The sequence below is a fragment of the Oryctolagus cuniculus genome, chromosome 11 (assembly GCF_964237555.1).
Source record: "Oryctolagus cuniculus chromosome 11, mOryCun1.1, whole genome shotgun sequence".
Lineage (NCBI taxonomy): Eukaryota > Metazoa > Chordata > Mammalia > Lagomorpha > Leporidae > Oryctolagus > Oryctolagus cuniculus.
In genome coordinates this window covers 52,206,803-52,228,711 of record NC_091442.1, presented here as the reverse complement: position 1 = coordinate 52,228,711, position 21,909 = coordinate 52,206,803, and the positions used below count along the sequence as shown (strand labels likewise).

The 21,909-nt window shown below is 45.8% G+C and overlaps 3 protein-coding genes across 7 annotated transcripts in view; 2 read left to right on the top strand and 1 right to left on the bottom strand.

Moving 5' to 3' along the window:
* The window catches only part of SPMIP11 (sperm microtubule inner protein 11), a 49,283-nt gene extending 47,860 nt beyond the window's left edge, over positions 1 to 1,423 (bottom strand). Inside the window, exon 1 of the mRNA XM_051845401.2 lies at positions 1,080 to 1,423. Within this exon, the coding sequence (XP_051701361.1) occupies positions 1,080 to 1,158 (79 nt within the window). The 5' untranslated portion in view covers positions 1,159 to 1,423. The remainder of the gene's footprint in view (positions 1 to 1,079) is intronic.
* Positions 1 to 10,466, top strand: part of ADCY6 (adenylate cyclase 6) — a 65,446-nt gene extending 54,980 nt beyond the window's left edge. For 2 of the 4 annotated variants that reach the window (XM_070052178.1, XM_051845391.2), the window contains exon 23: positions 10,179 to 10,466. In XM_070052178.1, the coding sequence (XP_069908279.1) occupies positions 10,179 to 10,241 (63 nt within the window). In that variant the 3' untranslated portion in view covers positions 10,242 to 10,466. Of the gene's footprint in view, positions 1 to 6,357; positions 6,472 to 10,178 lie in introns of those variants that run through there. The other 2 variants (XM_070052176.1, XM_051845389.2) reach the window with 2 other exon arrangements.
* Positions 10,467 to 13,313: 2,847 nt separating this feature from the next.
* The window catches only part of CCNT1 (cyclin T1), a 32,918-nt gene continuing 24,322 nt past the window's right edge, over positions 13,314 to 21,909 (top strand). The window contains exons 1-2 of one of the 2 annotated variants that reach the window (XM_017341826.3): positions 13,314 to 13,612; positions 15,209 to 15,290. In XM_017341826.3, the coding sequence (XP_017197315.1) occupies positions 13,452 to 13,612; positions 15,209 to 15,290 (243 nt within the window). In that variant the 5' untranslated portion in view covers positions 13,314 to 13,451. The remainder of the gene's footprint in view (positions 13,613 to 15,208; positions 15,291 to 21,909) is intronic. The other variant, XM_002711000.5, reaches the window with a different exon arrangement.

Genomic DNA, 21,909 nt, shown 5'->3' with positions numbered 1-21,909 from the left:
AGTCACCAGCATAAAGCCTGGCACATAGCTGGTGCTAAATAAATGTTGGCTGATGAGCAAATCAATGAATAAGAATACATTTATTTGGCTGAATAAATTGTGACCTTAATAAGGATATAAAGGGACTAGTGATGTGGCATAGCAGGTTAAGCCATCACATATGATGCTGGCATCCCATCTGGGTGCCAGCTTGTCCTGGTAGCTCCATTTCCAATCCAGCTCCCTGCTAATATACCTGAGAAAGCAGTGGAAGATTGCCCAAGTACTTTGGGCCCATGCACCCACATGGGAGACCTGGATTAAGCTCATGGTTCAGTCTGGCCTAGCTCTGAATGACGTGGCCATTTGGGGAGTGAGCCACTGGATGAAAAATCTCTCTGTCTCTCTCTCTAACTCTGACTTTCATGTAGATAAATAAATCTTAAAAAAAAAAATGATAGAGGCCGGCGTTGTGTAGCAGGTAAAGCTGGCTCTGTGACACTTGCAACCCATATGGGTGCTGGTTCTTGTCCCGGCTGCTCCACTTCCTTTTTTTTTTTTTTTTTTTTTTTTTGACAGGCAGAGTGGACAGAGAGAGAGAGAGAGAGAGAGAGAGAAAGGTCTTCCTTTTGCCGTTGGTTCACCCTCCAATGGCCGCCGCAGCTGGCGCACTGCCGCCGGCCCAGCTGCTCCACTTCTGATCTAGCTCCCTGCTAATGCTCCTGGGAAAGCAGGGGATGATGGCCCACATCCTTGGGCCCCTGCATCCATTTGGGAGACCCAGATGAAGCTACTGGCTCCTGGCTTTTGCCTGGCCCAGCCCTGGCCATTGTGGCCATTTGGAGAGTGAACCAGAGGATGGAAGATCAATCAATCTCTTGATCTCTCCCTCTCTCTGGAACTCAATGACTTTCAAAATAATAAATAAAATCCAAAAGAAAAAAAAAAGGATATTAAATAACAGGGAAGTGAAGCTGAATGGATTCTGTGGTTACACCATATTGGGCTTGGATGATATCTCTAACCAAGGTGGGAAAAGAAATGGCTAGGGAGTGGCAAGGAAATGGCTCTCCCAGACCTCTGTGCGATATTCCCCTTACTTGTCTCTTCAGTTGTGTCCCTCTTTTTGTTCCGAAAGGCATTTTGATATCCCATTAGGTATAAGTTGAAGAAGGCCATCTCAGCTCCTCCCTGTGCTCTTCTAGAATGTCTCCACTGGAGCACTGGGGAGTCTGTGTTTGGTAACCACGGTAACGTCACAAAGAATTTCCATGACTGACACTCCCTTTGTCTAATGAGGGACAGGATTTTTGGGTTCACAGTGGAGTTGGAATGAGGGAGAGCTGTACAATCTCAAAACAATGAAGGAATTGTCAGTACACCTTTTTCTTGACTCAGTCTTTTTTTCTTTTTCCAAGATTTATTTACTTATTTGAAAGTCAGAGATGCAGAGGGTGAGGGAGAGATCCACTGGTTCACTCCCCCGAATGCCTCAACAGCTAGACCAGACTGAAGTCAGGAGCCCGGAACTCCATCCTGGTCTGCCATGTTGGTGCAGGGCCCAAGCACTCGGGCCAACTTCCACTGCTTTGTTAGGTACATTAGCAGAGAGCTAGATCGGCAGTGGAACAGCCAGGACTGGAAACTGCACTCATATGAGATGCCAGCATTACAGGAGGTGGCTTAGCCTGCTTTGCCACAACAGTCTTATATTGTTTCAGAAGGCAGTAAAGAGAGCATTGATATGGGTGCAAATCTTAGTTTTGTCATATTTTAGGTTTGAGTTTGAATAGATTAACTAAGCTTATGTTTCTAATTTAAAAGAAATGTCAAATTATGACAAAATCTATCTCATAATTTTAAGAATGAAATTAGCTAATACATGCAAATTTCCTTATCGTACTATTTAGCACCTAACAGAACCTTAAGAGGCAATATTTTGATTTGCGTATGAGGGTGGGCCTTTGGTCTAGCAGTTAAGATGCCAGGTGGAATGCCCACATCTCACACCAGAGTGCCTGGGTTTGACACCTGGTTCTGTTACAGGCCTCCAGCTTTCTGCTAATGCAGACCTTAGGAGGCAGCAGTGATAGCTCAAGTGGTGAAGTTACCAACACCTACCTGGATGATGTGGAGTGAGTTAGGTCCCAGTCAAGGGTTGTTGCAGGCATGGGGGTTGTAAACCAGTGGTTGGGAGCTTTCTCTGTGTCAAATACACAAAGATTTAAAACAATTTAGGAGCCAGCATTGTGGTGCAATGGGTTGAGCCACTGCTTGTGACTCCAGCATCCCACACTGGAGCATTGGTTTGAGTTCCAGAGCCTTCATTTCCAATCCAGCTCCCTGCTAATGTGACTGGGGAGGCAGTGGAAGATGGCCTAGCTTTTGGGCCCCTGCTACCTGCTGGCCCCACGTCTTTGCTTTCTTAAAGTCCGTTTTCTCTTTACTTTTCAGTTTGGGAAACTCCCAGAACCTATTTTCTTTCTCTCTTTATTTTCTTTAAGATTTATTTATTTATTTATTTTACTTATTTGAAAGATAGAGTCACAGAGAGAGGTAGAAACAGAGAGAGAGAGGTCTTTCATCCGCTGGTTCACTCCCCAGATGGCCTCAATGGCCAGAGCTGTACTGAGCCGAAGCCAGGATCCAGGAGCTCCTTCTGGGTCTCCCACATGGGTGCAGGGGCCCAAGGACCTGGGTTATTGTCCGCTGCTTTCCCAGGCACATTTAGCAGGGAGCTGGATTGCAAGTGGAGCAGGCAGGACTCAAACCAGTGCCTATTTGGGATGCTGGCGCTGAGGGCAGGGCCTTAACCCACTGTGCCACAGTGTCAGCCTCAGGACCTATTTTTTTTTTTAATTTATTTGACAGGCAGAGTTATAGACAGAGAGAAAGGTCTTCCTTCTGTTGGTTCACCCCCAAAATGGCTGCTACAGCCGTAATTGCGCAGATCTGAAGCCAGGAGCCAGGTGCTTCTTCCTGGTCTCCCATGTGGGTGCAAGGGCCCAAGCACTTGGGCCATCCTTCACTGCCTTCCCAGGCCACAGCAGAGAGCTGGACTGGAAGAGGAGAAGCCGGGACTAGAACCGGCACCCATAAGGAATGCCGGAGCCGCAGGTGGAGGATTAACCAAGTGAGCCCCGGATACCTTGGAATAAACTTAACCAAGGATGTTAAAGATCTCTACAATGAGAATTACAAAACCTTAAAGAAAGAAATAGAAGAGGATACCAAGAAATGGAAAAATCTTCCATGCTCATGGATTGGAAGAATCAATATCATCAAAATGTCCATTCTCCCAAAAGCAATTTCTAGATTCAATGCAATACCAATCAAGATACCGAAGACCTTCTTCTCAGATCTAGAAAAAATGATGCTGAAATTTATATGGAGACACAGGAGACCTCGAATATCTAAAGCAATCTTGTACAACAAAAACAAAGCCGGAGGCATCACAATACCAGATTTCAGGACATACTACAGGGCAGTTGTAATCAAAACAGCATGGTACTGGTACAGAAACAGATGGATAGACCAATGGAACAGAATTGAAACACCAGAAATCAATCCAAACATCTACAGCCAACTCATATTTGATCAAGGGTCCAAAACCAATCCCTGGAGTAAGGACAGTCTATTCAATAAATGGTGCTGGGAAAATTGGATTTCCACGTGCAGAATCATGAAGCAAGACCCCTACCTTTCACCTTACACAAAAATTCACTCAACATGGATTAAAGACTTAAATCTACGACCTGACACCATCAGATTATTAGAGAGCATTGGAAAAACCCTGAAAGATATAGGTACCGGCAATGAATTCTTGGAAAACACCCCAGAAGCACAGGCAGTCAAAGCCAAAATTAACATTTGGGATTGCATCAAATTGAGAAGTTTCTGTACTGCAAAAGAAACAGTCAGGAAAGTGAAGAGACAACTGACAGAATGGGAAAATATATTTGCAAACTATGCAACTGATAAAGGGTTGCTAACCAGAATCTACAAAGAAATCAAGAAACTCCACAACATCAAAACAAACAACCCACTTAAGAGATGGGCCAAGGACCTCAATAGACATTTTTCAAAAAAGGAAATCCAAATGGCCAACAGGCACATGAAAAAATGTTCAAGATCACTAGCAATCAGGGAAATGCAAATCAAAACCACAATGAGGTTCCACCTCACACCAGTTAGAATGGCTCACATTCAGAAATCTACCAACAATAGATGCTGGAGAGGATGTGGGGAAAAAGGGACACTAACACACTGTTGGTGGGAATGCAAACTGGTTAAGCCACTATGGAAGTCAGTCTGGAGATTCCTCAGAAACCTGAATATCACCCTACCATTCAACCCAGCCATCCCACTCCTTGGAATTTACCCAAAGGAAATTAAATTGGCAAACAAAAAAGCAGTCTGCACATTAATGTTTATTGCAGCTCAATTCATAATAGCTAAGACCTGGAATCTACCCAAATGCCCATCAACAGTAGACTGGATAAAGAAATTATGGGACATGTACTCTATAGAATACTATATAGCAGTCAAAAACAACGAAACCCAGTCATTTGCAACAAGATGGAGGAATTTGGAAAACATCATGCTGAGTGAATTAAGCCAGTCCCAAAGGGACAAATATCATATGTTCTCCCTGATTGGCCCCAGGACCTATTTTCAAACTTTTTCAAACTCACTGATTCTTTCTTTGTCATATCATCTACTGATAAGCTTATCAGTGGCATTTTTTTATTGATGTTACAGTGTTTCTTTCTTTGAGCACTTCCTTTGAATCTTTTAAGATTTATTTATTATTTATTTGAAAGGCAGAGTTATAGAGAGGCAGAGGCAGAGGCAGAGAGAGAGAGAAAGGTCTTCCATCTGTTGGTTTACTCCTCAGATGGCTGCAATGGCTGGAGCTGCACTGATCTGAAGCCAGAAACCAGGAGCTTCTTCTGGGTCTCCCACTTGGCTGCAGGGCCCAAGGACTTGGTCCATCTTCTACTGTTTTTCCAGGCCATAGTAGAGAGCTGGATTGGAAGTGGAGCAGCTGAGACTTGAACCAGCTCTCATATGACCACTCAGGCAGCAGCTTTACCCTCTACACCACAGAATTGGCACCTCCTTTGATTCTCAGAGATTTTTTTTTTTTTTTTTTGACAGGCAGAGTGGACAGTGAGAGAGAGAGAGACAGAGAGAAAGGTCTTCCTTTGCCATTGGTTCACCCTCCAATGGCTGCCGCGGCCAGCGCACCGCGCTGATCCGATGGCAGGAGCCAGGTACTTATCCTGGTCTCCCATGGGGTGCAGGGCCCAAGCACTTGGGCCATCCTCCACTGCACTCCCTGGCCACAGCAGAGAGCTGGCCTGGAAGAGGGGCAACCGGGACAGAATCCGGCACCCCGACCGGGACTAGAACTCGGAGTGCCAGCGCCGCTAGGCGGAGGATTAGCCTGTTGAGCCACGGCGCCGGCTTGATTCTCAGAGATTTCATCTCTGCTTATATCACCCACATATTCTTGCTAGTTGTCTACTTTTCCCATTAGGGGACTGGTATTGTGATGCAACGTGTTAAGCTGCTATTTGTGACACCAGTATTCTCTACCGGAGCGCTAGTTCTAGTCCCAGCTTCTCTAGTCCCATCCAGCTTCCTACTAACATGCCTGAGAAGACAGCAGAGGATGGCCCAGATACTTGGGCCCCTGCCACTCATGTAGGAGACCATTATGGAATTCCTGGCTCCTTCTTGAGCTGGCCCAAACTTTGCTGCTGCAGTCACTTAGGGAATCAACAAGTGGATGGAAGGTCTGTCTCTTCCTCTCTCTCTCTTGCTCTGCTTTTCCAATAAACGTTAAATCTTAAAAAAAAAAAGAGTAAAAGTAGTAAATACTAAAAACTCACCTTATAGAATACTATTCAGTCATAAAAAATAAACTCCTTGTCATTGGCAGCAATATGAATAGAACTAGAAGATATCAAGTTAAATGAAATAAGTCAGACACAAAAAGACAAATACCTCATGTTCTTCCTCATATGTGGGAGCTAAAAAACAGCCTCAATTCTGGACACAAAATTTGATTTTTAGAGGCTGAGAGGGGTAAGATGGATAAGAGGGAGTCTGGAGAAAAAGCAGAGGAAGTCGGCATGGTTCACCAATTATGAGTAATATGTTAATAATAGGGGACTCTGGATGTGGGGTATATGAGAACTGTATATAATTCTGCAATTTTTATTTTTCAAATTTAAAGTTATTTGAAATAAAAAGTTAAATAAGTTCATCTCTTCCTAATTATTTTACCTTATTTCACTGTTATCTATGCTTATGGGTCTACTGCTAGTGTATCTGGATTTTTTAAAAATCTTTTTTCTGTTTGCTTTTCAGTTTGGGAAGTTTCTAGGACCTGTTTTCATACCGTCTACTGATGAGCCCACCAGTGGCATTTACTTATGTTACAGTGTTTTGTTTTAAAGACTTATTTATTTATTTTTAAGAGTTATAGAGAGGGAGAAACAGGGAGAGAGGGAGAAATCTTTCATCTGCTGGTTCACTCCCTAGATGGCCACAATGGCCAGCATTGAGCCAGGCCAAAGCCAGCAGCCAGGAGCTTCATCTGGGTTTCCCATGTGGATGGAAGAAGCCCAAACACTTGAGGCATCTTCTGCTGCTTTTCCCAGGCCATTAGCAGGGAGCTGGATGAGAAGTAGAGCAGCTGGGACACAAACTGGTGCCCATATGGGATGCTGGCAATGCAGGCAGTGGCTTTACCAACTACACCACAATGCCGGTCCTACAGTGTCGTTTATTCTTTATGTTTTTATCTCTCTGCTTACATTACCCATCTGTTCTTGCATCTGTCAGGAGGAAATACTATGTGATGGTGTGTGCATCTCATCCCAACTTAATGATCAGTGACATCATACAGGTAGCCTGAAATCAGCTATAGGGGCAGACTTTACCCCACAGAAGTTGACAAAGGTTACAAAGCAAGCCTGACTTAATTCTTTTGTTGATTGTCTCAATTTAAGAAAGTGATGGGGGCCCACCTTGTGGCACAGTGGGTTAAGCTGTTGTTTGCAACACAGGCATCCTATGTTGGAGTGTCAGTTTGAGTCCTGGCTGCTCCGCTTCCAACCCAGCTCCTTGCTAATGCGCCTGGGAAGCAGAAGATGGGCCACCTACTTGGGATCTGTTACCATGTGGGATACCTGGATGGAGTTCCGGGCTCCTGGCTTTGTCTGGGGCCTTCACAGCCATTTGGGAAGTAAACCAGCAAGATGGAAGATCTCTCCCTCTGTCTCTAGCTCTATCACTCTTTCAAATTAAAAATAAAGCCTTACAAAAAAGTGATGGGGCCAGTGCTGTGGTGCAGTGGTTAAAGTCGTGGCCTGCAGTGCTGGCTTCCCTGTGGGTGCCGGTTCGAGTCCTGGCTGCTCCATTTCTGATCCAGCTCTTTGCTATGGCCTGGGAAAGCAGTAGAAGATGGCCCAAGTCCTTGGACCCCTGCACCTGCATGGGAGACCCACGAAGAAGCTCCTGGCTCCTGATTGGCGCAGCTCTGGCTGTTGCGGGCATCTGGGGAGTGAACCAGCGGATGGAAGATCTCTCTTTCTCTCTCTCTCTGCCTCTCCTTTTCTGTGACTTTCAAGTGAAATAAATAAATCTTTAAAAAAAAAAAGTGTATCAGGAGAGGTGGGCATGCAGCCTGGCAGTTAAGACACTGGTTAAGAGGTATATATCCCATATTGGAGTACTTGGGTTCAATACCCTGCTCTCTCTCCTGACTCCAGCTTCCTGCTGATGCAGACTGTGAGAGGCAGCAGTGATGGTTCAAGTGACTGGGTTCCTGCACCCACATGGGAGACTTGGACTGTGTTCTTGGCTCCTGTTTTCAGAACCCCAGCTGTTAATAAGTATTTCGGGAGTGAACCAGCAGATGGGAGGTCTCGGTTTCTGCTGGTGAAGCTGCCACCTGAGATGCCAGCATTCCATATGGGTGCCAGTTTGTGTCTTGTTGCTCTACTTCTGATCCAGCTCCCTGCTGAAGGCCTGGTCAAAGCAGCAAAGATGCCCAAGTGCTTGGGCCCTGCCACCCATGTGGGAGACCTAGATGAAGCTCCTGGACTTGGCCTGGCCCAGCTTCAGCCATTGCAGGGACACATTGCAGCCATCTGAGGAGTGAACCAGTGGATGAAAGATTTATCTCTCTTTGTAACTGTTTCAAATAAATAAGTAAATCTTAAAAAAAAAATCCACTGTACTCTATTGTCAAATATAACCACAGTTAACTCAGGAATCTAACAAAACTTGGTGTGTGCATTTGGCCCAGTGGTTAAAATGCCTGTGTCCCACACTGAAGTACCTGAGCTCAATACCTGGCTCTAGCTCCTAATTCCAGCTTCCTGGTAATGAAGACCTTGGGTGGCAGCAGTGATAGCTTAAGCAACTGGGTCTCTGCCACTAACATGGGAGTCCTAGTTTGCAATCCCGATTCCTAGCTTTGGTCCCTACTCAGCCCCAGTCATTGTGTGCATTTGAGGAATTGCCCAGTGATGAAACTGTCTGTCTCTATGCCTCTCAAAGAAAATGAAAAAAAAAAAAAAAAAAAAAAAAAGTTGGCAAGCCTCAAAGCATTTTGCAAGAAATTAGCTCGCTACTGGAAATTTATGATAAAAGATTATAAATTTTATGTTTTATAAATTGTGGTCTACACATCCTTTATATTAGATTTTAAAATGAACGTAGATGCATATATATATATAATTTTTAATGGACAATTAATAAGTTACCAACACATACAAATACCATAGCTGATTTTAAAGATTTACTTATTTGAAAGGCAGAGTTACAGAGAGGGAAGGGGAGAGAGCACAAGAAAGATCTTCATCCATTGGTTTAATTCCTTAAATGGCTACAACAGCCAGGGCTAGGCCAGGCTGAAGCCAGCAATCTAGAACACTGTCCAGGTCTCCCACATAGATGCAAGGGCCTAAGCACTTGGGCCATCTTCTGCTGCTTTCCCAGGCACATTAGCAGGGAGCTGGATTGGAAGCAGAGCAGATGAGACTTTAAATGGTGTCCATATGGAATACCAGCATCACAGGCAGCGGCTTTACTCACTGTGCAACAATGCTGGCCCCACCACAGTGCTGTTGATTTTAAACTATCATGGAATTGAGGAATGTTGCCAATAGCCCCATCCTTTCATATTTTAAATGGAGACTATATGAATGTTGAGTAGAAATGGTAATGTTTGACATGATTAAAAGATGACATATGCATAGTGCAAAATAAGATGAGAGTGACAGGGAGAGAGGGAGAGGTAAAGGAGGGAGAGACAGACACACACAGATCTCCTACCTGCTAGTTCATTCCCCAATGCCTGCAACAACCAGGACGGGGCCTGGCTAAAGTCAAGACCCAGGATCACCATCTGGGTCTCCTGGGAGGCAGGGACCCAAGTACTTGGGCCATCATCTATGGCTTTCTCAGGTGCATGAGCAGGAAGCTGGATTGGAAGGAGAGGAGCCATGACTGGAACAGACATTCCAATATGCACGTGGGCAGCTTAACTCACTGTACCACAATGCCTGTATCCTACTGACATTTTTTTTAAAAAAGGAAAATTCCTGTGACTTAAGATTTGTCAGTGGTTCTTTAAGGGCACTGTATCTGAAGGCTAATGTTATGTTTACAACATAACTTGCATTGAATACCTAATATGTGCTGGATGGTATTCTATCAGAATGCAGAGATATCATTCAACATCACACCAAAAGAAAAGCTGGCATCTTTGAGGACTTTATACTAAATGAAATAAGCCAATCACGGGCGACAAATACTCTATATACACGTATCTGAGGCATCTGAAGTTGTCAGCACCACAGAAACAGGAAGTAGAATGATGGCTGCCAGGGGCTAGAAGGGAAAATGGGAGTTGTTCAATGTGTACAGTTTCAGTAGTGCATGATGAAAACGTTCTTGAGGTCTGCTGTACAACAATGTGAATAAAGTTGATGCCACTAAATTGCACAATTAAAATTGTTAAGATGGTTGGCGGGCGGGGAGTGCGGGAGAGTGGGAAGAATAGTTGGGATGTGAATACAGGCCTGTCTCACAAACTCATATTTAGCATTATGTTATCATTGTTTCCTACTTGAAATAATTACATCTTGAGACAAAAGAATATGTCTTTTCTTTGACAGGCTCCCTGTCCTGTATGGGAGGGTAGCAAGCCATGGGCAGCAGCTGCATTGCCTGGAGCCTGACAGGTACCAGAACTTTTTCCTGGAAGAATGGCATGCTCAGTAGAAATGGCAAATTCAATACGGAGTCATTAATCCAAGAGGTTAAGTGGAGAATCAAACACAGGTCAAAGAAATAGGCAAGAAGAATCCTGGGGAAATAGTTTTGGCTGTTTAAGAAACAATACATGACTCCATGACTGAAAAAATGCTTAGTCTATTAAAAGAAAAAAGTCTGTGATAGAAGAAGTTTAAAATCAAATGCTCTTTTAGCTTATAACCTGAAGTGAATTATTATGGGCAGTATACAGCAGAGCAGGGCCTCAAATGGAACGAAACACTTCTGAGAATGAATTAGAATCAAATGTTAGAAATGATGAAACCCAAAATATAAAAGCAAAACAAAGGATTCTATTCTAAAATTTTATCTAAAGCTGTGCAAACTTAAGGTAAATTGAGTATGGGTCCAGAAAAGCAGGAAGGCAGCTTGTCAGAATGCAAAGAATAATTTGTTTTTAAGATCTACACTTAGAGGACCGCTGCTGTGGTGCAGTGGGTTAAAGCCCCAGCCTGCAGTGCCGACATCCCATAAAGGTGCCGATTCAAGTCCTGGATGCTCTGCTTCTGATCCAGCTCTCTGCTGTGGCCTGGGAAAGCAGTGGAAGATGGCTCAAGTCCTTGGGTCCCTGCACCCACATGGGAGACCTCAGCTCTGGTCATTAATGTCATTTGGGGAATGAGCCAGAGGATGGAGACCCCCTCCTCGGCTCTACCTCTCTGTAACTTTGCCTTTCAAATAAAATAAATTAAAAAAAAAAAAAAAAGCTACACTTAGGGGCTGGCATTTTGGTATGGCAGGTTAGCTGCTGCTTGAGGCTGGCTTTTTTTTTTTTTTTTTTTTTTTTAAAGATTTATTTATTTGAAAGGCAGAGTTACAGAGAGGCAGAGAGAGAAAAGTCTTCCATCCATGGGTTCATTCCCCAAATTGCCACAACAGATGGAGCTGAGCTGATCCGAAGCCAGGAGCCAGGAGCTTCCTCCATGTCTCCCACACGGGTGCAGGGACCCAAGGACTTGGGCCAACTTCTACTGCTTTCACAGGCCATAGCAGAGAGCTGGATCGGAAGTGGTGGAGGAGCCGGGATTCGAACCAGCGCCCATATGGGATGTTGGCACTGCAGGCGGCAGTTTTACCCTCTACATCTCAGCACCAGCCACTGACATTCTGGTTGCTTAGCCTCTGATGCAGCTTCCTCTCTATCACCACCTTTCAAATAAATAAATAAGTAAATAAATCTTTAAAAAAAAGTCTACAAGTATTAGCAGTATAATGTAAGGCAAGCTCCTTGATATTCCACCAGCTTGTTTGTATACTCCAGGGTGTCACGGACGTTTATTTGCTGATGGTCTGAGTATCTTCTAAGGGCCAGGGCTGTACTACTCAGGAGCCGGAGGGACAGAAATGAAAGCACTGTCCCTGCATTTGCTCTCGCCTACTATGCAACGTAATGAGACCTACAGACCATTTCAAGTACGAGTGCAAACTTAAATTCTCATTTACTGGCCGGCGCCGCGGCTCACTAGGCTAATCCTCCGCCTTGCGGCACCAGCACACCGGGTTCTAGTCCCGGTCGGGGAGCCGGATTCTGTCCTGGTTGCCCCTCTTCCAGGCCAGCTCTCTGAGGTGCCCAGGGAGTGCAGTGGAGGATGGCCCAGGTGCTTGGGCCCTGCACCCCATGGGAGACCAGGAAAAGCACCTGGCTCCTGGCTCCTGCCATCGGATCAGCGCGGTGCGCCGGCCGTGGCGGCCATTGGAGGGTGAACCAACGGCAAAGGAAGACCTTTCTCTCTCTCTCTCTCACTGTCCACTCTGCCTGTCAAAAAAAAAAAAAAAAAAATTCTCATTTACTGCCGTTCACAACCTGATACTTAAAACGTAGGTACTAACAATTGCATATTTTAAGAGTCAGAAATGAGGCATCTTGCCCAGCATCAAGACGTCGGAGCCACTTCACCACGAGACAGGAAGGCCCAAGTTTGCGCCCATGGCGGGTGGTGGTGGGAGCCTCCCGCCTCGAGGGGTGCCGCTTGAAACCTTCTGCACACGGGAATTAAATATTACTAAGAATGACGATGACGAAGGCATACGGTACACGGAGACGTCAGCATCGTGCTCGGGACCTGCAAGCACTGAGTGAGTGCTGCTAACTTCACGCTACACCTTCCCGGGGCACCACTGCTCCTGTTCTCACGGGTTTGGGCTACTTATTAGGAGGGGGATGTTCAAACGAGTGGCAGTGCTCGGCACCCACCAGCAATATTAAAAAAAGCCCGCCTCAGGCCGGCCGCGGCTCACTAGGCTAATCCTCCGCCTTGCGGCGCCGGCACCCCGGGTTCTAGTCCTGGTCAGGGTGCTGGATTCTGTCCCTGTTACTCCTCTTCCAGGCCAGCTCTCTGCTGTGGCCCGGGAGTGCAGTGGAGGATGGCCCAAGTGCTTGGGCCCTGCACCCCATGGGAGACCAGAAGTACCTGGCTCCTGCCATCGGATCAGCGCGGTGCGCCGGCCATTGGAGGGTAAACCAACAGCAAAGGAAGACCTTTCTCTCTGTCTCTCTGTCTCACTATCCACTCTGCCTGTCAAAAAAAAAAAAAAAGCCCGCCTCTGCTGGCTTTACATCTCCGCGGTACGATAGCGGCTACGCTCTTCGCTTCTCACCTATTCTACAAAGCTCTGCCACCGTCCCATTTTACGTCGCCACTTCAGCCAGGAGCAAAGTTCTCGTAGGACCCACCAAGCGGCACGTGGCCGTGAGCCGCCACCATAATAGTCCCAGGAACTGCCTCGCAGCACCCCCCTCCCCCCCGCAAACAACCATCGCGAGCTCAGTTCTCGCGGGAAGAGACGCGGTTTTTAAACGTAAACGTATGACTCCGCCCTACTCGGCGCGTGGGGTGGGGGTGGGGTCACGTGACCGGCGCCTGCGCCCTCTCTTCAAGGTCTTTCCTGGCGGTACGCAAGCTGCACAGCCGGCTACGGAGCGTCGCGAGGGCCATTCCGGAAGTGGGCGCTCAGACTTCCGCTTCGTCGGCGGAAGCGTGTCACAAAGCCGGCCGTCGAATCCTAGCGGAAACTCGTCACGTCGCAGTTGCCCCCGCACGGCGGATGTGTGTCGCCGCGTAGGTGACGCTGGGAAGTGCTCGCAGCCTCTGCTGCTGCCTTCTGGTTGTAGCACTATGGAGGGAGAGAGGAAGAACAGCAACAAGCGGTGGTATTTTACTCGAGAACAGCTGGAGAACAGCCCATCCCGCCGGTGTGGCCTGGACCCCGATAAGGAACTTTCTTATCGCCAGCAGGCGGCCAATCTGCTTCAGGACATGGGTCAACGTCTTTTCGTGTATCCTTGCGGCCTAGGCCTTCGGGCCTGGGAGTCGGTGCCGGCCGGGCTCGGGGCGGGGACGGGAGGTGGGCAGGAGCCGGAGCGCTAGGTGAGCGAGCGCGCCGCGGGGCGGGTTGAAAGTCGGGGTTGGCGCCAGGGCAGCGAGGCGGAGTTCGTTTCCCGCTTGCTCACCCTTGCCGGGAATGCAGGCCCTTCCCGGCTTTGTGTTTCCACCGGTTCTCGTGGTCTGCCGGCTGCCTTTGAGCTTGTTCTTTCCCTTACGCCCTCGGGGTCTGGTGGAGGGTTCACTGTTGACGCCTGTCCCCCTTAAACTCGGCGTGTTAGCGATTCAGTACCCGAAAGCCTTGCACAGGTGGCTTAGAATTCGTGTCCAAGCAGTGGTTCCGAATCTGTGACTCCCGCGTGCTGATTTAACTTGGTCAGAGGCTTCCTCCGTCCTGGCCCGCCTCGGTTCCGTGTCCACCACGGTGCTTGGGGGCCAGACGTCGAAGGGGGCGCTGTTAGAAGTTCTGAGGAAGGAAAAGATGGCAGATTAGGTGTGTAGGGGATGCGTAGAGCTGTGGATCTCATGTTTCCCACCGTTTGCGAGATTCTGGGTGCTTAACGCTACGCCGAGTTTGAGTGTGTATTCGTTCCTTTCGTAATTCAAAATTGAGCGAATTCCGTGCTTTGTTTTTCCGCCCGAATGTATTTGCTTGTCGGAAGACGTTTGTTTTGCGTCGGAGGGAAGAATGTCGTTTTCAAGCTGCTTCTGTCGTGGGCTGAAAACTTTTTTCTGAAGTGCAGCTTCCATGTAATTGGTCGTGTTTGTGGGGGTGCGCCCAGTCTGAAATGCAGGGGTTGCCCTCTGTTGCCAGCCTGTTTTCCGTATCAAATTTGTTTCCTAAGCATCTGATCTGTACAGAGCTAAATCATGTTGTCTGAGATCCGGTTTTCAGTGTATCCTTGAAACTTTTTATATGTGTGTTATTCACCTTGTTGCTAAGTGACATTTCTGTATCTCATGTTGTTTGGGACGGCCTTAAGATGTAAGACATGAAAACAGTTTTATTTTCAGCGAATGAATATCAGGCCTTTTGAAAAATGGTAGTCCCAGGGGTTGCTCTGTGACCAGAGAGAGGTGGAACTGTAAACTTAATTGCTGGGGTGTAGAAGCTGAGGGAGATAGTGGTGACATATTCCCCAGGGCTATGGCTGCATCAGGGAGGACCTTGTAAATGATGATTAAAGAGATACCCCGAGCTAATGCATCATCTTTGCAGGGTGTTCAGAAGGTGAGTGAAAGCATTTAAGAGCTCATTACATAGTTTTGTTTATAAGCCATATTGAGCCACACAGCCCGAGAAACTTAGTAATTCGGTGAATTTGTAGTGAGTACTTGTGTAAGTAAATGTGGAAGGCATTGTGGTCAGTGCCAGTTGGCAGTTAATAATTTGGCGGAGGAGAATGGGCTGCTTTCTGATTTGGAGAGGTAAGTAGGTTTTCCTTTAAGGGCATCTATCATGCTTGGTCTTCTGGTCTTTCTGGAAGGGGCCAGATGTTATGTTTTCTGGAAGTATCCTGCTTGTTTTTGCCTTCACTGGAGCACTTCAGCTCGCAACTGACCATCAACACCGCTATAGTATATGTGCATCGATTCTACATGATCCAATCCTTCACTCAGTTTCATCGAAATGTGAGTATGACTTTTCTTATGTGGTGTTCGCTTCGTGAGTCTTCTACATACCTGTTTCTTCAGGTTGGTCTTTGCCACTGAGCTGGGATTTGAACTTGAGAACTCTGCTGCTCACTTTCATTCTGTGTCACACTGTTGCTATGAATACAGCTTTCCCATTTTCCTATGAAATGTAGTTTTCTGCACCCTTACAGTAGGTAGGTTCTCTAGTAATGAAATAGATTATCAAACGTGTAAAGATGTTTTTGTGGGGGATGGCATTAAAGTGGAAATCATATTTCAGTAGAGCGTTCAAAGTGGCAAAATAATGTCACAGGAAAGCAAATGAATATAAGTAATTTAGATTTTCACAAGCCTTTTACAAAACTCCAATCAATGCCCAGAGGATCTGGAATGTACAAAATGTGGTAATGCCTCGAGAAATGAATTTTAAGAACAGAACAAAGAAGATGTTAGCAGTAAAAGACCTTTTTTTCCCTCCTGGACAGATTGTAAATTATGCTACTTTCAGTTTTGCTAACTGAAATGGTCCTATTTAAGATTATTATAAGTAGCTTGGAAGTGAATGCATAGTGGTAGTCCACTAAGGCTGTATTTGTTTTGAAAACATTCCAAGGTAATGGTGATAAGCTTGAGGAACACTTTATATGGTTTGCTCATCAGAGATTTCATTATTTTGTAAAAAGAAAAAGGTTATGCTTTTGAATAAATTTGTTTTAGGCTTTACTTTGGGATGATGGTTTTGAGCTTTTTTTTTTTAAGCTCTTGGAAGAGAGTTTGTGAAGCTAGATATAGCTCCTGTAAAGTAAGAAATGGGCAGAATCCAGGGGCTGATGTTGTGATGTAGCAGGTAAAGCTTCCGCCTGCAGTGCCGGCATCCCATATGGACGCCAGTTCTAGTCCCTTCTGCTCTACTTCCTATCCAGCTCTCTGCTATGGCCTGGGATAGCAGCGGAAGATGACCCAAGTCCTTGGGCCCCTGCACCTGCGTGAGAGACCTGGAGCAAGCTCCTGGCTCCTGGCTTCGGATCAGCCTTGCTCTGGCTGTTGCAGCCATTTGGGGAGTAAACAAGAGGATGGAAGACCTCTCTCTCTGCCTTCCGAATAAATAAATATATAAAAAAAAAAAATTGGTAGAATCCAGATTGGGACACCCTTTGGTGTGATTAGGAATTCTTGACTGTCTCTGATTATTCAGCCAGCTTGACTTTCTTCTGTTTTTGGCCCTGATACCTACTCTGATTGTAAAGAATACACCATTGTTATTGGGAGAGAATCGTTCTGTCTGACAGCACCAGATGGGATATTGTGAAACTGAAGAGGAACTTCATAGCTGCCTTCCTAACTTGAAGATTTTCTATGGCTTTTCCCTTTTATTATGATAAAAATAGACGATTTGGGGATAAATAAATCAGTTTATTTATTTGAAAGGCAGAGTTACAGAGAGGCAGAGGCAAAGAGAAACAGAGATCTTCCATCTCCTGGTTTGCTCTCCAAATGGCTGGAAGAGCCTGAGCTGGGCTGATCTGAAGCCAGGAGGTAGGAGCTGCTTCTGGGTCTTCCACGTGGGTACAGGGTCCCAAGGACTTTGGCCATCCTCTACTGCTTTCTCAGGCCATAGCAGAGAGCTGGATCGGAAGTGGAGAAGCTGGGACTGGAACCAATGTCCATATGGGATGCTGGCACTACAAGCGGTGGCTTTACCCGCTACGCGACAGCATCAACCCCACAAGTGGCATCTTAACCACTGTGCCAAATGCCTGCTCCTTGAATTGTGTCTTTTCTTATTTCCTATATAGTAAGTTCAGCAAGGACAGAGTTTCTATGTATTCTCCAAAGCACCTTCAGTAAACTTGTTAATGAATGATCTGGCAGTTCTCCCATAATGGGTTATCTTTCAGCTGTCATGACTGTTTCCAGAATCCAGTAGTTACTTTGGGGTTGTTGGTCCTCTTTAAAATCCTGATTTTTAAAGAAAAATTTTATAGGTGGGTGTTGGACAGAGTAGTAACATGTTGCTTAGAACACCCATATCCCATATCACAGTGACTGGGATTGAGTCCTAGGTCCACTTGTAGTCCCGGCTTTCTCTTAATGTGATCCCTGGAGGTAGTAGGTAATTGAGTCCCTACTGCCCACGTGGGAGACCCTGTTGTGGGTATTTGGGGAATGAAACTGTGGATGGAATGTTTGTCTCTGTTTCTCTCTGCTTTTCAAATAAATGGAAGGAAATGAAGTTTAAAAAGTGGGGCTGGTGTTATATCCCAGCAGGTTAAGCTGCCACTTAAGGCATTGGCATTCCTTATTGAAGTGCTTGTTGGAGTTCTGATTGCCTTGCCTCCGATCCAGTTCCCTGCTAATATGCCTGGGAAAGCAGCAAACCAAAGTCCTTGGGCCCATGCAGCCCACGTAGGAGACCTGGGTGGAGTTTTGGGTTCTTGGCATCATTCGTCCTGGCCTAGCCCTGGCCTTTGTGGCCCTTTAGGGAGTGAGCTAGTGGATGGAAGATCATGCTGTGTCTTTCTCTGTCTCTCTCTCTCTCTTTCTGTTGCTTTATGTTTTAAATGAATAAATAAATTTTTAAAAGCTGTCAAATTTATTCATTTATTTATTTTTAAGATTAAAAAAAATTTTTTTTTTGAATGGCAGAGTTATAGATTGGGTGGGGTGGCAGTGGTGGAGAGAGATGTTTTCCATCTACTGGTTCACTTTCTAGATGGCTGCCAACGACTGGGGCTGGGTCAGGCCAAAGCCAGGAACCTGGAATTCCAACCAGGTCACCCAAATGGTGGCTGGACCTGAACACTTTGCATGTCTTCTGCTGGTTTCTCAGGTGCATTAGCAGGAGCTGGATCAGAAGTGGAACAGCCCAGACATGAACCAGCTCTTCTTGTGGGATGCTGGCATCACAGGCAGTGGTCTAACTCATTATGCTACAACACTGTCCCTTACCTTCCTTACCTTTCTTATTGTTTTAAAAGGTTTACTTTTTTATTTGAAAGGCAGAGTTACGGAGAGAGAGAGGGAGAGATAGAGAGAGGTCTTCCATTCACAGATTTATTCCCCAAATGGCTGCAATAGCCAAGGCTGGGCCAGGCCAAAGCCAGGAGCCAGGAGCTTCTTCCAGGTTTCCCTGGAAGGGGAAGGGCCCAAGGATTTGCGTCATCTTTGGCTGCTTTCCCAGGTGCATTATTGGTGAGCTAGATCAGAAATGGAGTAGCCAGGACATGAACCGGCATCCATATGGGATACCAGGCGCCACAGGCAGAGGCTTAACCTACTATGCCACAGCCCCGGCCCCTTAATTTAAATTCTTATAGGTGGAATTGCTTTGACCAAAGGTATGAGAGTGTAAAATTTTTGTTGTGTCAATTTGCCCCACTGAAAGATCAACATTGTTTCTATGTGTAAGGTTCCTTTTTTCTATACCTTGACAACAAATATTCATCATTCTAAGAACTACTAAGTACTAACTATTGTCAAGTACAAGTGATACATTGTTGAATAAGATGCATGGGGTCCTAAATTACTTTCTTAAATATCTTAAATTGGTTTGGGTCTTGGGTTGTAGCAGGTTAAGCCACACTTGGGATACTGTTATCCCATATCAAAGTGCCTGATTTTGATGTGGGTGAGTATGGGTATTTATTTTTTAACTCCAGGTCCCTGTCATGCACAAAGATACAAATTCTAAGTGCTGACACAAAGTGTATTTAAAAGTTGAGAAAGTAAACACACACATATTCAGGTGAACATGGGTTGTCCCACACAGAAACACCTGTCATGAAACGGCAGTGGGTCAGAAGATTTGCCTGAAAGGAGAAACGTGGAGGGAGGGAGACAGAAGTGCCTGGCCATCTCTCCAGCTGTGATTTGTGGCAGAAGAGAAAGCCCTTTCTAGTTTTTGGTCTCCTTTATGAGCTCAGTGTGGTGCCTCTCCAGGTGTGAAGCTACCTGGGAAATATATGACGCTTACACAAGTTCATCGTGGAGCTCGATATAATATATTCATGGCATCTTCCCTCAGTTCCTGTATGAAATGGATGCATCCTGGGAAAGGGGACATTTTGATTGACAAGTAGGATAGAGTTACACATGGGAGCTTGTGACTTCCAGCTCAGTAATCCTAAATTAACTTCCTGCCTGTTTATCTCACATCAGTTTAACAGTCCTGGCTGCCCTGTGTTTCTGATTCAGCTTCCTGCTAACACACCTAGGAGGCAGATGATGGCTCAAGTGCTTGGGATCTTGCTGTTCATGTTCCTGGCTGTCGCCTGCCTTAACCTTGGCTGTTGAGTCATTTGGGGAGTGAATCAGCAGATGTGTGTCGTCTCTCTGTCACTCTGCCTTTCACATAAATCAATAAAATCTGAAAAAGTAATTCTTAAGTTAGCAAAGTTGAGCTTCTTTTTCTTTTTGATCATTATTCCTATGAAATGGAAGAACTGGGTAAAAATTACTGTTGATTCTTTCTGTCCTCTTTTTATTGTACTGATTATCTTTTTTTTTTTTTTTTGGACAGAGTTAGACAGTGAGAAAGAGAGAAAGGTCTTCCTTTTTTTACGTTGGTTCACCCCCCAAATGGCTGCCACAGCTGGCGCGCTGCACCGATCCAAAGCCAGGAGCCAGGTGCTTCCTCCTGGTCTCCCGTGCAGGTGCAGGGCCCAAGCACTTGGGCCATCCTCCACTGCCTTCCCAGGCCACAGCAGAGAGCTGGACTGGGAGAGGAGCAACCGGGACAGAATCCGGTGCCCCAGTCAGGACTAGAACCCGGGGTGCCGGCACCACAGGTGGAGGATTAGCCAAGTGAGCCTCGGCACCAGCCTGATTATCTTACTTATATGAGGTTTTTTTTTTTCATCCACTTGAAAGGCAAAATGGTAAAATGACACTCCCCAAATGCACACAACTGCTAGAGCTACCCAGGCAAAGAGCCTTGGAACTCCATCTATGTGTTCCACATGGGTGATGGGGTCAAAGCACTTGTGAATACTTTTTCCATTTTGTTCTGTCTCTTTGTTTATAGTGTTTTGGAGTCCAGAGCTCGTGCCTTTCTTTCATTTTTTGGAAATGTTTTTGTTGAGGTATAACAGTAAAGCACAAAAATGAGAAGCATGTAAATCATTTCTTAATTTTTATATTTGTGAATGTAACCACCACTTACACAAAAAGACAGTGTATTTCTAATACCCTGGAAGGTAGAGTACTTGCCTTTTCATTGAAATATATCTTATTTTTTTAGTGGACATGGTTAAATCATTGGTTTCTTTCGTAAAAAAAAAAATTTCGGGGCTGGTGCTGTGGCATAGTAGGCTGAGCCTCCATCTGCTTTGACAGCATCCCGTATGGGTGCTGGTTCGTGTCCAGCTGCTCCACTTCTGATCCAACTCTGCTTATGGCCTGGGAAAGCAGTGGAGGATGGCCTAAAAGCTTGGGCCCTTGTACCCACATGGGAGACCCAGCAGAAGCTCTTGGCTTCTAGTTTCGGATTGGTCCAGCAGTTCTGGTTGTTGCAGCCATTTGGAGAGTGAACCAGTGGATGGAAGACCTTTTTCTCTGTCTCTCCCCATAGTGGAGTAAGCCATGGTATGCAGTGCCAGCAACCCATATGGGCACCAGTTCGAGTCCCAACTGCTCCACTTCCAATCCAGCTCCCTGCTAATGGCCTGAAAGCAGCAAAAGATTGTTCAAGTGCTTGGGCCCCTCCTGCCCATGTAGGAGACCCAGAAGAACTGGAAGAGCCTTCAACTGAACCAGCAGAGGAAGATTTCTCTCTCTCTAATTCTGACTTTCAAATAAACAGATAACTAATTTAAAATTTATTTATTTGTAAAGCAGAGAAAGAAATCTCCCATCTGCTGGTTTACTCCCCAAATGTGTGCAGTAGCCAGGGCCTGGACCAGGTTGAAGCCAGGAGCATGGGACTCAGTCTGGTCTCCCATGTGGCTGGAAAAACCATCACCTGCTGCCTCTCAAGGAGTGCATTAGCTTGAAGTTGGAATTGGAAGCAGAACATGGACTAACCCTTTCTTGGGTATGGGATATGAGTGTCCCAACCATCGCTTACCTGCTGTGCCAAACACATGCCCCTCACATTTTTTTTTTCATTTATATTATGAGTTGCATTTAGTCTTGTTTGAGAAGAAATTTAACCTCATTAATTGAATTGGGGGAAATATAAATAATGCTATACTACTATTGGGATGTGTGTATGTGTTCATATTGTATTTTTTTTTTTTTTTTTTGAAAAAAGATTGTTTATTTGAAAGGCAGAGAGAGAGAGGTCTTCTGTCTGCTGGTTTACTCCTCAAATGGCCACAAAGGCCAGAGCTGAGCTGATCAGGAGCCAGGAGCTTTTCCCAGGTTTCCCATGTGGTTGCAGGGGCCCAAGCACTTGGGCCATCTGCTGTTGCTTTTCCAGGCCATAGAGGAGAGCTGGATTGGAAGTGGAGCAGCCAGGACTGAGCCGGCGCTCATGGGATGCTGGCACTGCAGGCGGGACTTTTCCCGCTACACCAGAGCACTGGCCCCCATATTGTATTTTTTTATATTCCAAAACACAGGGCCTGAATTTTTTTGTTTTTTGAAATAAATCAGACTCTGGAGGGAGTAGGTTTGA